This window comes from Pleurodeles waltl, chromosome 7, assembly GCF_031143425.1.
Source record: "Pleurodeles waltl isolate 20211129_DDA chromosome 7, aPleWal1.hap1.20221129, whole genome shotgun sequence".
NCBI lineage: Eukaryota > Metazoa > Chordata > Amphibia > Caudata > Salamandridae > Pleurodeles > Pleurodeles waltl.
Window position 1 is genome coordinate 1,384,729,498 of NC_090446.1, and position 15,576 is coordinate 1,384,745,073.

The 15,576-nt window shown below is 47.4% G+C and overlaps 1 protein-coding gene across 1 annotated transcript in view; it reads left to right on the top strand.

Moving 5' to 3' along the window:
• Window positions 1–1,644: 1,644 nt before the first annotated feature.
• LOC138246376 (pleckstrin homology-like domain family A member 2) overlaps window positions 1,645–15,576 on the top strand; it is a 16,044-nt gene continuing 2,112 nt past the window's right edge. The window contains exon 1 of the mRNA XM_069200943.1: window positions 1,645–3,751. Coding sequence (XP_069057044.1) covers window positions 3,300–3,710 — 411 coding nt within the window. The 5' untranslated portion in view covers window positions 1,645–3,299 and the 3' untranslated portion in view covers window positions 3,711–3,751. The remainder of the gene's footprint in view (window positions 3,752–15,576) is intronic.

Below are 15,576 nucleotides of genomic sequence, written 5' to 3' on the forward strand. Positions count from 1 at the left end.
AAGAGTGGAGTGTCGTAGAGTGGATTGACCTTGACTGGTGTAGAGTGGAGTGTTTGTGAAGTGGTGCAGTGTGGAGTGTCGTGGAGTGCTGTAGAGTGGAGTGCTGTGGAGCAGAGTGGAGTGTCATAGAGTGGCGTAGAGTGGTGTGGAGTGGCATAGAGTGCTGTAAAGTGGAGTACCTTAGAGTGGAGTGTTGTGGAATAGTGGAGTACCATAGAGTGGGGTGTTGTGGAATAGAGTGGAGTGCCGCAGAGTTGTGTCTTGTGGAGTATTGTGGAGTAGAGTGGAGAGCTGTATCGTGGAGTACCATAGAGTGGAGTGTCATGGAGTAGAGTGGAGTGCCGCAGAGTTGTGTCTTATGGAGTAGAGTGGAGAGCTGTAGAGTGGAGTACCGTAAAGTAGAGTGGAGTGTCATGGAGTAGAGTGGAGAGCTGTAGAGTGGAGTACCGTAGAGTGGAGTGTCATGGAGTAGAGTGGAGTGTCATGGAGTAGAGTGGAGTGTCGTACAGTGAAGTAGAGTGGAATGGCCAAGGTCCCTTAGCACAACTCTGAGAATGTAGGCAGTTGCGACTATCAGGCCCACAAGGATGCACGATTTAGGCACAAAGTAGAAGAGGGTGGGTTCGGTGAGTCAGCCAAAGGGCACTCCCAGATCTTCTCCCCGACCCAAATTTTACCTCACCCTCTTTCTGCTTCTTCCTTCTCTGGCAACTTTTGCAGTCACAATGTCTCTTCGAGTGCTGCGCTTGCTCCAGACCCACACGAGGTGAAGTTCCTTCCATCTGGAGATTCCTCAGGGGTATAGCCAGACTGGGATCCGAAAGCAATCCTGGCAAAGTGCTGAAACCAGCCCTTCGTACCTCATGTCTCGTTCTTTCCAGCCTCTCTCTTCCTCTCGGTTTGTTTCTTCTGTGCCTGCTTCGTAAACCTGGAGCCGGAGACACAGTCGGCGACCTTCAAAAAACCGCCTCCCCCCAAACACACACACACAACCCGCCCAGCATCACTTTACCCAAACAATTACAGCAGTTTTGTTATGGCTTTTTCTTATTTCGTTTCCGGTGTTCCCCTTATGTTAAAGAGCAGTTTCATTTGATTGTTAACAAACTTTTTGCGGAGGATGCTGATCAGACCGAATTATAGATTAGGGCAATATCGACCAGATAAAGTGGTTTACCCAATGGCAAGTGGAGCAGACCTCAGGTCTAACAACACACATGTTGCTGTCCTTCACAGGTCCCTGTTTCATCCCGTAGGTATTGCGCTGTGCTAGCTGTACCTGACCCCGCCGTGCCCCCCACTTCACCAGATCCCCACCCCAGGCCCTACGATGCCCTCTTCCCCGCTTCTCAACAGTGGTCGCTACAACGCACCCTTCGGGCATGGGCCACGCCCCCCGCCCCATACCTGCTGCTACAGTGGTAAGTGCAGGGCATTGTTGTGAGGCAAAGCGGAGCACCTCCCCCTGCCGCACCCCTACCTCTTCATATGCCCCCTCCATCTTTTCAATCAGCTCTGCCGTGGGTGCCTCCTCCCCCCACCCTGCGCTCTCCTGCTGTCCCACAGACCAGCTCATCCCAGGGATTATTGCTTCATCCCCTGTAAACGCTGGTTTACTGCCTCCAGCTCCTGTGGGGTGGGGGTGGGAGGGACCTACGACCCCATCAGCACTACCCTACCAACCTCCCCGAAGAGATCCTTGCTTTGGATGGACCGGCTTCTGCTACCTTCACACTCAGCCATCCCGACACAGGAAACCACCCTAAACCCAAGGGCGGGAGGACCCTCGGCTCAGCGCTGCTGTGGGACGCTCAGCTGTGTCCACAGGGTGACGGCTCCTCATTTCATCGCCACTAGAATAAGCGAACCTTCGCCCAGAGACCGACAGCTCCTCATTTCAACCCAGCTCATGAAGAGTCCTTGTCCGCAGGCCGACTGATCTGCGTCCTTTGCTCATAATAGGACAACAAACCTAGTCCGTTACCGGCACCTTGTTTCCACCCAAAGATAGGAAACTCAGCTGGGCCCACACACTGGCGGCTCGTCATCTCAACACAGCTATAGGGAGTTCAGCTGGGCCTTGAAGGCGAAGGCTCCTCATCTTCACATAATTATAGGAAGCTCTGCTGGGCTTTGAAGGCGAAGGCTCCTCATCTTCACATAATTATAGAAAGCTCTCCCTGGGCGCTGAGAGTGAAGGCTCCTCATCTCAACATAATTATAGGAAGCTCTGCTGGGCCTAGAGATCGACGGATCCTCATCACTAACCAGCTGTTGGACGCAAAACTGTGTCCACGTTCTGTCGAACATTCATTTATAAACAGGTCACACAAAGGAAACCGAGCGCAGGAGCTACTAAGGCTCCTCATTTCAACAAAAATATCGGAAGCCTAGCTGTGCAGACAGTCATGGCAATATAACTGGAGGAAGCGCCAATTCCGCGGTCCAGAGGCCGAACACTCTCCATCTTACCACAACAACGGGACCCCAGACGAGGCCCAGAGACTGGCGGCTCCTCATTTCAACATAACAATAAGAGGCTCATCTACAGTGGACCAAAGCATTGCCGCTCCTCATCTCAACATAACAACAGAAAGCGTAGCTAGATCCAGAGACTGGCGGCTCCTCCTCTCAACAAAACAATAAGAAGCTCAGCTAGACCGAGAGATTAGCGCTCCTCATCTCAACATAACAGAAAGCTTAACTAGACCCAGAGACTGGCGGCTTCTCATGTCAACGTAACAGCAGGAAGCCCAACTAGACCCAGAGACTGGTGGGTCCTCATCTCAACATAACAACAGAAAGCTTAGGTAGACTCAGAGATTGGTGGCTCCTCATCTCAACATAACTTAGAAAGCTCAGCTGGACCCAGAGGCTGGCGGCTCCTTATCTCAACATAACAGTAGAAGGCTCATCTACAGTGGACCAAAGCATTGCCGCTCCTCATCTCAACATAACAGAAAGCGTAGCTAGACCCAGAGACTGGCGGCTTCTCATGTCAACATAACAGCAGGAAGCCCAACTAGACCCAGGGACTGGTGGCTCCTCATCTCAACATAAATTAGAAAGCTCAGCTGGACCCAGAAACTAGTGGCTCCTCATCTCAACATAACAATAGGACGCCCGAGACTGGTGGCTCCTCATCTCAACATAACTTGGAAAGCTCAGCTGGACCCAGAGGCTGGTGGCTCCTCATCTCAACACAACAGGAAGCACTGCTAGGCCCAGAGATTGGGCCTTGGGGACTGGTCTTGAGACTGGCACGCCTCTAACAAACGACCCCGAGACCACAAGTCCTCATGTCGGGACAGCTGCCTGCCAGCAGCAGGCACCCCCCGGTCATCGTGCTGAAGGAGGGCGAGCTGGAGAAGCGGGGCGGCGGGATCCTGCAGCGCTGGAAGCGGAGGCGCTGTGTGCTGACCTCGGAGGGTCTCCGCTACTCCTCGGGGGGCTCCGCCAAGGAGCTGCGCTTCGAGGCCCTGGCCCGGCTGGAGTGCATAGAGCGGGCAGGGGAGCGCCTCTACTTCACGCTGGTGGGCGCCGGCGGGCGGGAGAGGGACTTCCGCTGCGGCGCGGCCAGCGGGTGGCACGCCCAGATCACCCTGGCACTGGTGGCCTTCCAGAACAGCAGGGCCGTGGAGGAGCTGAGGGCCCACAAGCGGGAGGCTCGGGGCGCCCCCGGGAGGAGACTGAGGAGCTGGGCCGGCTGAGGCTGCGCCTTCACCCCGACACCAGCCCACAGCCATCAAATGTAAGTACAGGCCTCGAGGCACCACCCTACCTGGGGTCTACAGGGGTTTAACCAATGACATCGAGAGTCAACTGGGGTTTAACATCACTGATAACAGGAGACAGCAGGAGTTTAATACCACATGTCCCTGAGATCAACAGGGGTTTGAAACCACTGATAACAGGAGTCAACAGGGGGTTAACACCACATATGCCTGAGGTCAACAGGGGTTTAACACCACTAACAACAGGAGTCAACAGGGGTTTAATGCCACTGATAACAGGAGTCAGCAGAGGTTTAACACCATATGTACCTGAGGTCAACAGGGGTTTAACACCACATATACCTGAAGTCAACAGAGGTTTAACACCACATATACCTAGGGTCACAGTATGGGTTTAACACCACTGATCCTGAGCTCAACAGGGGTTTAACACTAGAGTTGCCTAATGCCAATAGGTATTTAACACTTCTGATTCCCAAGTGCAACAGGGTAAACACGACGGATAGCCGAGATCTAGAGGGGTTTAAAACTATTGATATCTGGAGTCAGTAGGGTTTAACAGCACACATACCTGAGGTTGAGAGGGATTTAACTCTACTTTTTTTTTTATAAACTCTCCTTATTGGGGTATTACAAACGTAAAACACATGTTGAAATCTAATAGTTATTTTCAGATTTGCAGCGCTACTGATATCTGGAGTCAATAGGGGTTTAACATCAACAAAGCTATGTTCAAGAGTGATTTGATCTCACCAACTTCTAGAGTTAGCAGGGTATTAATGCCGGAAGTCAACAAAGATTTAATGCCACCAATATGTGGGGTCATTGGGGGTTCACCACCGTCAATACCTGGAGTTATACGCGTTTAACAGAGTCAACATTTGCAGTCAGTGGTGTTTTAACATCACCAATGTTAGGGGGACAAGGGTTGAAAATCAGTAGGTGGGTTTAACCTAACATATGCTTAGATTTAAAGGTGTATTAACATCACTGATACCCGAGGTCAAAGGGGTGAAGCAGGACAAGGGATTTAACACCACAATAAACTCAAACTAAGTCGCTGGTTTTAAAACATGGGCAACACCTGGAACAAGGGATTCTGGTGGGTTTAATATTACCAATGTCAAGGGTTAAAGGTCGGGAGTGGCTTAACACCACAAAACCTTGGGTCACTAGGGATTTAAAAACACCAAAGCCTGAGGGTAAGAAGATGTCAATGGAGAGTTAACAGAATCACTGCAACCTATAAATATTTAACATCATCTATGATGTGGGGTAAAGAGTCAACATTGGTTAACACCACCAATACCTAGGCCCTGATTTATACTTGTTTTGCCCAGCATTGCCATCATTTTTTGACGCAAAAGCGGCACAAACTTACAAAATACAATTGTATTCTATAAGTTTGCACAGCTTTTGCATCAAAAAATTACAGTAATGCGGCGCAAAAAAAGTATAAATCGGGCCCTTTTGTCAACAGTGAGTTAAACAACTGATGCATGATGTCACTAGGGGTTTAACTCCACCAATACCTTGTGGGAGTGGGGGATTAACACCATTGGTACTTTAAGTCAACAGAGGATTACACCACTTATACCAGGTCTCACTGGGGTCTTACACCACTGATAAGTGCAATCAACAGGGGGGTGACCTGGGCCTAAGGGTGAAATGGAGTTTAAAACCACCAATGCAAGACGTCAACGGTGACTTAGTCTTGGCTAATGCTTGGGTTGAACAGGAGTTTGAGGTCACCAATGCCTGGGACAAAAGGTCGATGGAACTCAGTGGGAATTTAAGACCACAAATATCTCGGGATAACAGTGCTTTTCAGGACAGCCACCACTGAGGCCTGGGGACAAAAGGTCAATATAGTTTCGATGCAACTATACCTGCAGGGAAGTGTTAAGTGTTTTAGCATGATCTCTGCGTGGGGCCAAGGCATTCACTGGTTTAGCAATGGCAGTGTCTGAAGCCAGAGGTAAAAGATGGATTTCAATCTCTAATGTTTGAAGAGAAGGGGTGATGGATTTGCGTGGTGCTTGTTATCCCTGGGACAGTGGGTCTGGCTTTTGCATGGCGCTGGAACCCCCCTCACACCTGTCAGCTTAAGGGTGCAGTGTGTAACTGGTGGTGAATGTTGGAGCACACAGTCGATGATATATTACTAAAGCATGGTATAAGTAGCTCATTGTCATTTACAGACAACACATTTTTCATTGAAATGGCCCCTAGCTTTACATAGACATTGTGTTAATGATAAAACTACAACACACAAACAATGTGTGGAAATTGCGTTTCAGCTAATATTTGTAATTTGGGCATCACCCAATTTGTTTTGATCCTATGAAAATCTTTATTTCTATCAAATGTTAGAATTACCAAAAAAACACTTATTTTGTGCTTTCCTAAGTGTTGCTATAGTTTGAAATAATTGTACAGTTCATTTATTGGTAATTATATGTTGCTGTGCATTAATGAAAATCAACATCCTGGAGGCTTTTCTTTTATCCCAGGAAGATTGCCACATTGTTCACATTGCAATCATAGAGAAAAGAGTAAATACTAATCTCCATGTTAAAAGAATAAGCAGCAATTTTTCAGAAGACATAGCCTGACGTAGCTCTGTCTTTGAACGCACAGCGAATGTATTAAAGAAAATGTAGAGGCATCGTTATTGCTCATTCACCTTCTGAACCTCAGCATGGTTGTTCTGGGGTGCTGCAAGCTCCCCAGGACTCTTACGTCCAGGGTCTGTGCACTGTGGTGACTTTAAGAGGCACTGATGAGGCCTGGTGTTTCTGGTTGTAATACACCTCTAATCCCCCCCTACCCTGAGGAGGGAGGACTTGTACACAAATTGACAAACACCAGCCACTGCTCCCCCTCCAGAGATTAAAGACAAGAGTTAATCCCTGAACATGGATAGAACAAGGGACATGAGGAGGGGGAGGAGGGATGGGCTCGCAGATTTACAGAGGTGAGGTCGGAGGGGTAGAGGTTGAGACCGTGCCATCCTATCATCGCTGTGCTGTAGTCACACTGACCAATGAGTGGCGTGCTGTCACCAGCATCATGACACACCCCATTTACACCAGCTCATGTTTGATGACTGACAGGAGCACTCACTGTAAAGTATTGCTCAATTTGTAAAAATAAAAATAAGTGCCAGGGCCCTACTCAAGAGGCCGCCACAGCTTGCACCACCCATTGCCCCTGCCAGCAGTGCCAATGACCTACCTACACATCTACTTACCATCACAGAACCTCAAGTCTGTAAAATTCAGACTGTTCGAGGAACGCCAAACCCATAAGAATGGGAGGTATTAGTAGTTTTTAATGAATAATGAATTGATAAACAACTGTTGTTCTGCGTATTTTTTAAATTACACAAACAGTGCCACCATGTGGCAGCTGTCATAAGTGTCAGTGTTGACATTTAAGTGCCAGTTCCCACCACCGGAACAAATTAATCACTGCTGCAAAGACGGGCAACCCCAAAAGTTCAGTGGAGAGGCACACCGCTCACTCTGCATTCTGGTCCCTTATTACTCAACCTGCACTGTTATCACTGCTTACCCTGCACTCACACAGGCACACTTCTCACCACATATGCAAACATCTACCCTGCCCCCATACAGACACTTCCCTCAGTGCACTCGTACAGCCTCACTCCTCACCCTGCACTCAGACACACTGCTCACCCTCAATTCAGGCACAGTACCCACCTTGCACTGTTATTACAGATGCTCCTCTTACAGTACACATACAGCCACACTCCTCACCTTGCACCAAGTCACACTGCTCACCCTACATCCAGTCACACTGCTCACCCTACATCCAGGCACAGTACCCACCTTGCACTGTTATTACAGACACGCCTCTTACAGTACACATACAGCCACACTCCTCACCTTGCACCCAGTCACACTGCTCATCCCACATCCAGGCACTACGCACATACAGCCACACTCCTCACCCTGCATCCAGTCACTCTGCTCACCCTGCATCCAGGCACTACACATATACAGCCACACTTCTCACTCTGCCCCCAGTCACACTGCTCACCCTGCATCCAGGCACTATGCAAATACAGTCACACTCCTCACTCTGCACTCAGACACACAGCTCACCCTGCATCCAGGCACTGCGTATATAAAGTCACCCTCCTTACCCATCACCCAATCACATTGCTCACCTTGCATTCAGGCACACCCTGCACTATTATAGGCACACTGCTCACTTTGTACTTACCAAGGCACACCTCTCCCACTGCAAAGCACACTTTCGCCTCCTAAAACCTCGGAGCTGGGAGGAAAAAGACAGATGCTTATTGTAATCAACGCAATGGTACCTTTATGGACAGGTGACTAAAAGGCTGCTATAATCCACTTGTTAAGTAAGGCAACCGTAGGGCTTTGCCACCAACAACATAAGAACATGTAGAAAGTCTGTGCATCGTGCGTTGAGTTATGGGCAAAAATGTTTTGTAAAAGGACTGCCCTGCAAAGCATTATGGGCGCGCTTTCACATGCAGCGAATATTGTAGTATCTTGACTGTAATGCTCGGAACAGCCCCTACTGAACACTATAGTAAAAGTAGCATTTCTAAGAAACATGGTCATGTAACCATATAGTCAGCCCCGAGAGGGCATACCGACATGAAAACAGAATGGCAGAAAGTAATGCAATGTAACCATATATGTAGCTCCTAGAGGGTGTTGTGCCTTATACATTTTCAGGCCTACTGCAATACTATTACAAACAAGGCCCTTAAAACACAAACTACTCCCAGCTGTAAAACAAAAGTTCCAGCCATGAGAGCTTAAAAAGACATTAAATGGTGGGAGAGCTTACTATTTTAGGGTCCCCCCAACCTAGTGTGGATACCCAGATAGAAAGAGTGTGTTATGATGAACGGTTTGGTAGTGGTCCCATTGTCGTAGGACCACCACAGGCTGAGTTATGGGCAACGTTTTGAAAAAGAAATGCCCCGCAAAGCATTATGGGGTGAGTTTCCTGAGTGCAGTCAATATTGTAGTATCGGCTCTCCCACTGTCCCAGGCGAGCCGCTTTGAGGATTTCTGTGAGTTTTTTTCTGAGTGAAATGCTCCAGTTTGTATATTTTTCAACTGCTAAACTTGAGTGGTCCTCATATAAAGTGCTCCTCAGATCAAGTTTGCGCTATATGAAACTTCACATCCTTATGTAAAGCGCTCCTCCGATGGAGTTTGTGCTATATGTACCTTTAAAAAAAAAAAAGAACACCCCCTCAAGCTTGCAGACTTTGTGCGCAGACACCACAAAGAAACAGCGGCATTCCCTAAACAAGGAAGATACAACATACAGCCATGAAGTTTGAAGCGGAGAGGCAAAAGAAAAAAGTAGTGCGCCACACTAGCTATATGACCCATAGTGCAATAATCCATGTAACAGGGTCAGCCTCCAAGATGGTAACAAAACAGCCTCAGTGTGGGACAAACCTAAGGCATTTACCTACTGAATCAAGGGAATTTTGAAAGGCAGGCCAAGTAACGAATTAAAGTGATGGGCGTGTTGCAAGCCCATAGATGTAGATTACAACATGTCGAGAGAAGAGCAAATGCATGCTGCATATATTCCACCTAAAAAGGAAGATTTTGAGACTGAAGGATAAAACTGATTTTGTGTGGGAAATCAGTAACTAGCAACTTGCAAGGAATGAGTTTGAACTTTGAACCATGAAGACTAGGGTTTTGTTTCTTTCGAGTGAGTCAACTCCAAAGATCCCCTGGACTTAATCCTTGAGATGTGCATTGTTACTTATGGCAGCAGTTATATTATTGCATGTAAGGCTCACATTCCCACACTAGATACACACTCACTGAAAGGCAGACCCCAAATAGTCTGATTCCACTCACTGGAGGGATAGGGGCATGCGAGCAATGACGTCTTTGCCTCTTCCGTGAGACGGTTTTCCTTTCTTTACTCCATCCTCAGGTTCATACCAGGCTGAAGAGACTGTTGATGCTGTCATGTGCACTGACAAGTCTTTTAATATAGGTACTTTCTGATGCACACACCACCAGGAACAGAAGCCCTCCATGCAACAGCCAGCCCTAGCATTCCATCACTACAGAATACTGCACACCACCCATTATGGAATGACTAGAAAAGGCATACCTCATCTGCACAATAACACGAACATCTCTCCTTCATTCTGCAAGGACAGAAAGCAAAAAGAGACAAATACAAAGAACAAGACAAACTACAATCAGCACAACTAACTAGCAGAGCTGAAAGTTTACAACCAAGAAATAAACCATGTGACATGCCCTTGCTCTGAGTTATCATTTGGAGTTGGGAACAAAGGAGGAGGTTGGGTTATAGGCTAAGTCTTCCTGCTCTTGAGTTATTTGAGAAGGGAACCAGAAATCTACCAACTTTTGTACCTCCTCTGGATGCTGTCTAGCTACTGGGAGAGAATGAATTGTTGAAACACACTGAGCTTGAACTGGTGTGGCGGGGACAGGCCAGAGAGCTCTAGGTAAGTTGGGGAAAGGCCAGAGAGCTCCTGGTGCGGCACGGAGAGGCCAGAGAGCTCCCAGTAAGTTAGGGAAAGGTCAGAGAGCTCCTGGCGAGGCCTGAGAGCTCCTAGTGAAGCAGGGGCAGGTCAGAGAGCTGCCAGTGAGTCATGGACAGGTCAGAGTTCCTAGTGGGGCAAGGACAGGCTAGAGGGCTCAAGTGAGTTGGGGAAAGACCAGATAGCGCCTGTGAGGTGAGGGCAGCCCAGAGGGCTCCTGGTGAGGTGGGGGCAGGACAGAGAGCGCCTGGTGAGGTTATGACAGGCCAGTTAGCTCTGAGTGAGGAGCAAATAGGCCAGAGAGCTCCCAGTGAGGCAGATGTTGTGTTGTGGGCCCACATACTATAAACATGAGTGACGCAGACACATGGTTCTGGTACTAGTAAAAGGTAACTGGCCTAAGGGCATGTGCACCTGGCCCCTTTTATTGGCAGGGTCGCCTGACCGGTGCACCTGTATTGGATGGGTGCACCTGTATTGGATGGGTGCACCTGTGTTGGATGGGTGTGGGGTGAATGAGGAAGCAAACCCTCATAGAGTGGCTGGTGGAAACACTAGAATGTGTCCAGCAGTACATTACATAACCCCCAAACTTTATTGAAAAAAAGACAAACGAGTCCAACCTGTGGAAAAGAAATAACAAAATTAAACACCATGAGTCTCTTCAAGAAGTCCACAGGACAGACCAGGATCAGTGGACAGGTACATCGGGGAGCACTTGGTCATCACGGCATGCATCTGTAATTTAACCAGACGATTCTGGGTATGAACACGGTGTAGATGGAGTCCGGCTCCTTCAACAGCATGTCGGCTGGGTTACAGATCACACATGAATGGTTGGCGAGTCCTGCCTGCTCTCATAGTGTTGGAGTTTGGGGTCAACTGTTCAAACAGGGGTGCATCTGGAGCATTGGTGGAATCTGCTGCAGATGTTTCTTTGGAGGTGCTCTGGCTTCATGGATGGCAAACCCATACAGACTGGAGGAGCTTCAGACTTATCCTCGTGCGAGGATACCAACACGCAGGAATTTCCTTGAGGCTTTTTTCTCTGGGTTGCCATGGGACCACGTGGGCGGTGCGGGGCCTCTCGTGGGCTGTGCGGAGCCTCTCATAGGCTGTGCGAAGGGATGGCTGTGGAACAGCCACGGCCAAGTCGCTTGTGTATCCACAAAGGGTGGGTGTCTCATTGTCTCTGTGCTCTTGCCAGCAGGACCCAGGTGCACATGGGGCATAACAGATGGTCTCTGGGCGATTGGCCCCCCACAGCACCAAGAATGCTTTGTCGGTCTCCTGATGTTGAGGTGTCACTGGTGTAAGGCTCCACCTTTGGTGGTGAGATGCTCCTTAGATGGTTCGGGTAATGCAAGTGGTAATGATGGCTTTCTTACCATTTGACAACTTGTGTTACAGGTGGTGAGGTCATGCTTAAAGTGAAGATGACTGGAGGGACTTCGTAGCCACATGCGGTTCTTCTTATTTGGCAGGGATGCTATTTGTCTCAAGAAGCCAGTGATAGGTGGCTAGATTGTCGCACTGTGAAACACAGGGCAGGTACGCAGTTCGTGCGTGCAGGCAGCTTATGTTCGGTACTCCTGCTGGGCTGCCTCCAGTGACGTCACTGCACCCTTGTGGCTGGCTTGTGTAGATGGATGCACTCTCGGATGGTGTGCATGATGGGTGTGGAGTGAGTGTGGAAGCTAGCCCTCACAGAGTGGATGGTGGGAACACTAGAATGTGTCCAGAAGGACACTACAGCAGGGACAGGCTATAGAGCTCCGGTGAGATGCAGTGGCAGCCTGCAGGTTTAAAATATGGTGGGGCGCCATGGGGCCAAACTCATATTTGAGGCTCCCCCCCCCCCCCCCAGTGCAGCTCTTATCACCCATGTCCATGAGCAGGAATGGAAGGCCTTCCTTCCTGCTTAGAGGAACAGGATTCCACCCAATCCTCGAGCTGCTCTCATGCTGCTTTCAGCATGAGAGCAGCTCCGGGAATGGTGAGAGCAGGCTAATCCAGCGCTCATTTTGAGGCTGGGGGCCTGTGTCAGCCATCCCCCAACTGTTTGAAAGCCCTGGGATTGCTGGGTCTACAGTTTGCATGTTGGGCTAGCAGTAGCTAAACAGCCGGCCAACCCGACATGCGCTCTGAAAGGGGCAGCAGTCATCTGGCAACTGCAGGATGCAGACTCGCCCCATGTCCTCATGCTTTATACATTGCAAGCGTGAGGGCAAAATAAAATGGGATTATTATGCCATTTTATTAATTTGTGTTTGCCTGCTGTGCTCGCAGCAGGCGGGGCGACGCTCCTTAGGAGGGGCCGCCCCTTAGGAGGAGCCACCCCTGAGGGAACAGACCAGAGAGCTCCCAGTGAGGCTGGAACAGACCCGAGCACTCGGCTGCATTGTCGCTCTCTTCTCCTAACTATTTCAGTGCGCCTTGTGTCTTCTGTGAACACAGCGTAACAGGGACATATCGTGCATTCTGTAAAGAAGTCTGGTGTGCTGTGAGAAAGCTTTCAACCATAATGCATTGTTTCGGAAACTATTTTAAAATAGAATATACAGAACATTTTCTGGAATTACTTTGTGTGTCGGATCAGTTAGTAAACCCCGTAACATCACACTGTTATTTTGCAGTTTGTTACGTTTCGACTCTAAACTAGCAACTTTCGCCAAAGTAATTTTGACATATCCAACAATCTGCGTGCGACTTTCCAGGCACCAAACATTGCAGGTGTTCCCCATGCAATATACATTCTGATACAGTCCGAAATAGAGCAGTTTGGACTGGGCCTTTCTGACAGCATAAAACAAAGTTAAAGCAGAGTTTAAAAGCCGTCGATATTTTACAATAATTCTCTTTTGATTGTGTTGTTCTTCCTACGAGACGCAGCTGCGAGTTTAGGCGCTGAAGTTACAAGAGTGATCACAGACAGCCCGCGTGGCGTTTCTACCGGCCAGCTTGCTGCTGGCTCACGCGAAGGTCATATTACCGAGGGGGCCACACTCACCAGCCAATGACAGCGCGACAAGCGTTCCTCTTGGGAAACCCCCCCAGAAATTCTGTCCTATCAAAGTGCCGTTGCTAAGGTAAACAACACGTGGGCAGAGCCTTGGCCACTTCCCCTTCTAGTGCTCCCTGAAGCTCTACGGGTGATACCTTCTGACGACAGCTGCGTTGGAAGTCAGCTCTTAATATATATAACCTCCACACACTTGGAGACACTAAATACTAGATCACTGGACATTGAGACTAGGAAGTAGCTACAACTTATTCTTGGCTATTATATGTACCACAACTGGAGCTGTGTTTAAAACTGGGGACTGGAGGGAAGTCCATCTTTAACCGATTACACCTGTTGGCGCGTGTAAAAGGAGAATTTAGTAATACCTATATGGATATTACATTGTCTTGTGTGTATCTCTATAAAAAACGGACACCTCTGGCAGACTGGCACAGATTTATTCCGATTCAGCAGCAGAGGGATGGGAAGACTTCGCACAGGCTCTAACGCGTATAGGAGGAAAAGAGTACTCGCTGAAAGGGTTTGAATGTAACCAGAGGTTTAAGTGGGCCAGTCCCTGCCCCCACACCCCCCTCCAGGTCTCTGTCCTGTTAGTCATTAAAAACAGACGTTGAAGTGGGCCCATACCACTGCCCTTAACTGTATTGACAAACAACACCGATGGATTTTTAATCAATGGATGTAAAAAAGTCGAGGTAATCCATATAACCGATTTAGTTCCTGATTACATTTCACATTTAACTTAATCTTGCAGCAAAATATCGGTCGTGTGGCAAATTATAAGGATCACAGAAATTTAGTTTACTTGTTTCAGCCATGCCTTTAATTACACCGGCCCTTCAAAGGCTTGAATATTCCACAGGCCAGTCCATTTTATAGTGATGCCAGCTCTTCCTTGAATGGCTATGACAGGTATTTTTAGGTCATCACCATCATTATGAACTTTATTTGGTGATGTGGCCACAGAAATATGTTATATACAAATTATTAATTACAGTTGAAATATACAGAAAATATTTTAATATTTAAAAAAAAAAAAGGCGATACAGGCATTAAATGAATCTCAGGATTTAAGGATAGGAAACATAAATAGTTTGCCAGGTCGGTAATTCTGGGCTATAAAAGACTAGATGACATACAGTAGATACACTATGAACTACCAGCGTGTTTTTTTTCTGGAGTGGTTTTTAAACAGGCAATATTGCTAATCAGTAGCACCAACCACTGTAGAGAATCATATTAAGTCTTTTTACAGTGGAATCAAAGTTTACCTGAGTGTAAAATTGAGGGTACAGGGGAGTACATAGCATCAACATTAGGTAACTCTCATGATCCATATTTTTATAGTTATCAGTTTCAGCTAGAGCTTAATAGACAGTGTGTAGTACTGGCTTAATACATCTGCGTTAGATATTTCAAGCATTTTCAATAAAGTAGTTAGGTTTCCAGAGAAGGAAAATGTTGAAATAGTATCTTCATTCATCTCTTTCCATATATTTATTTGTAATTATTTTTCCGGGACTCTACTTAAATAGTACAAGGAACACACCAACTGAGCACAACCTCTAAAGTACATGCAAGAAGGCTCATTTATAGATGACTGGCCTCTATAGTTGAATAATTATTAAGTACTGGGAAAAGTTTCCAGAAAATAGAAATAATTCAGTTTTTTCCATTTTATCCAAATAATTAAAGCTTTGGGATTCTGCTAGATAGAAAGCCATTGCCAGCATTTTTTTCTATGTATATTTTCAATAGCAACATGACGTCTCTTTTTCTCAGGGTATTAAACCAATTATAATAAGCCATAAAACACACAGATAACCTTTGGTAATGGATAATGCATATAATAAGCCCGTAAAGCAGTTGTTGCCTTTGATTACTCCAGGTAGTGATAGCTCGTGACAACCACCAGTGGGTTATCATTCATACTCCATTGTCCAGTAGGGACAGACCTCATGAACCAAATAACATTAATTTTGATTTAATTTCATTAACCACTAAATTATGGGCACTAGCGTACATAGCTAAAGCAGTCAGCTGGCAATGTAGGCCAATCAGAGCTAGGTCCAGAAGGACTAAATCATCATCTGAGATCTTCACACTCGATGCATCCACCTACCCCATTTTGCCTGTTCTTTGTTCTGAGTGCATCAAGCTATGTTCCACCGACTGTGTTCTGAATTCCTCACACTATGTTTTGAGTTCTCATGCTGCCCATGGGCCATAAATTAACATACATTACAACCTATCAATCC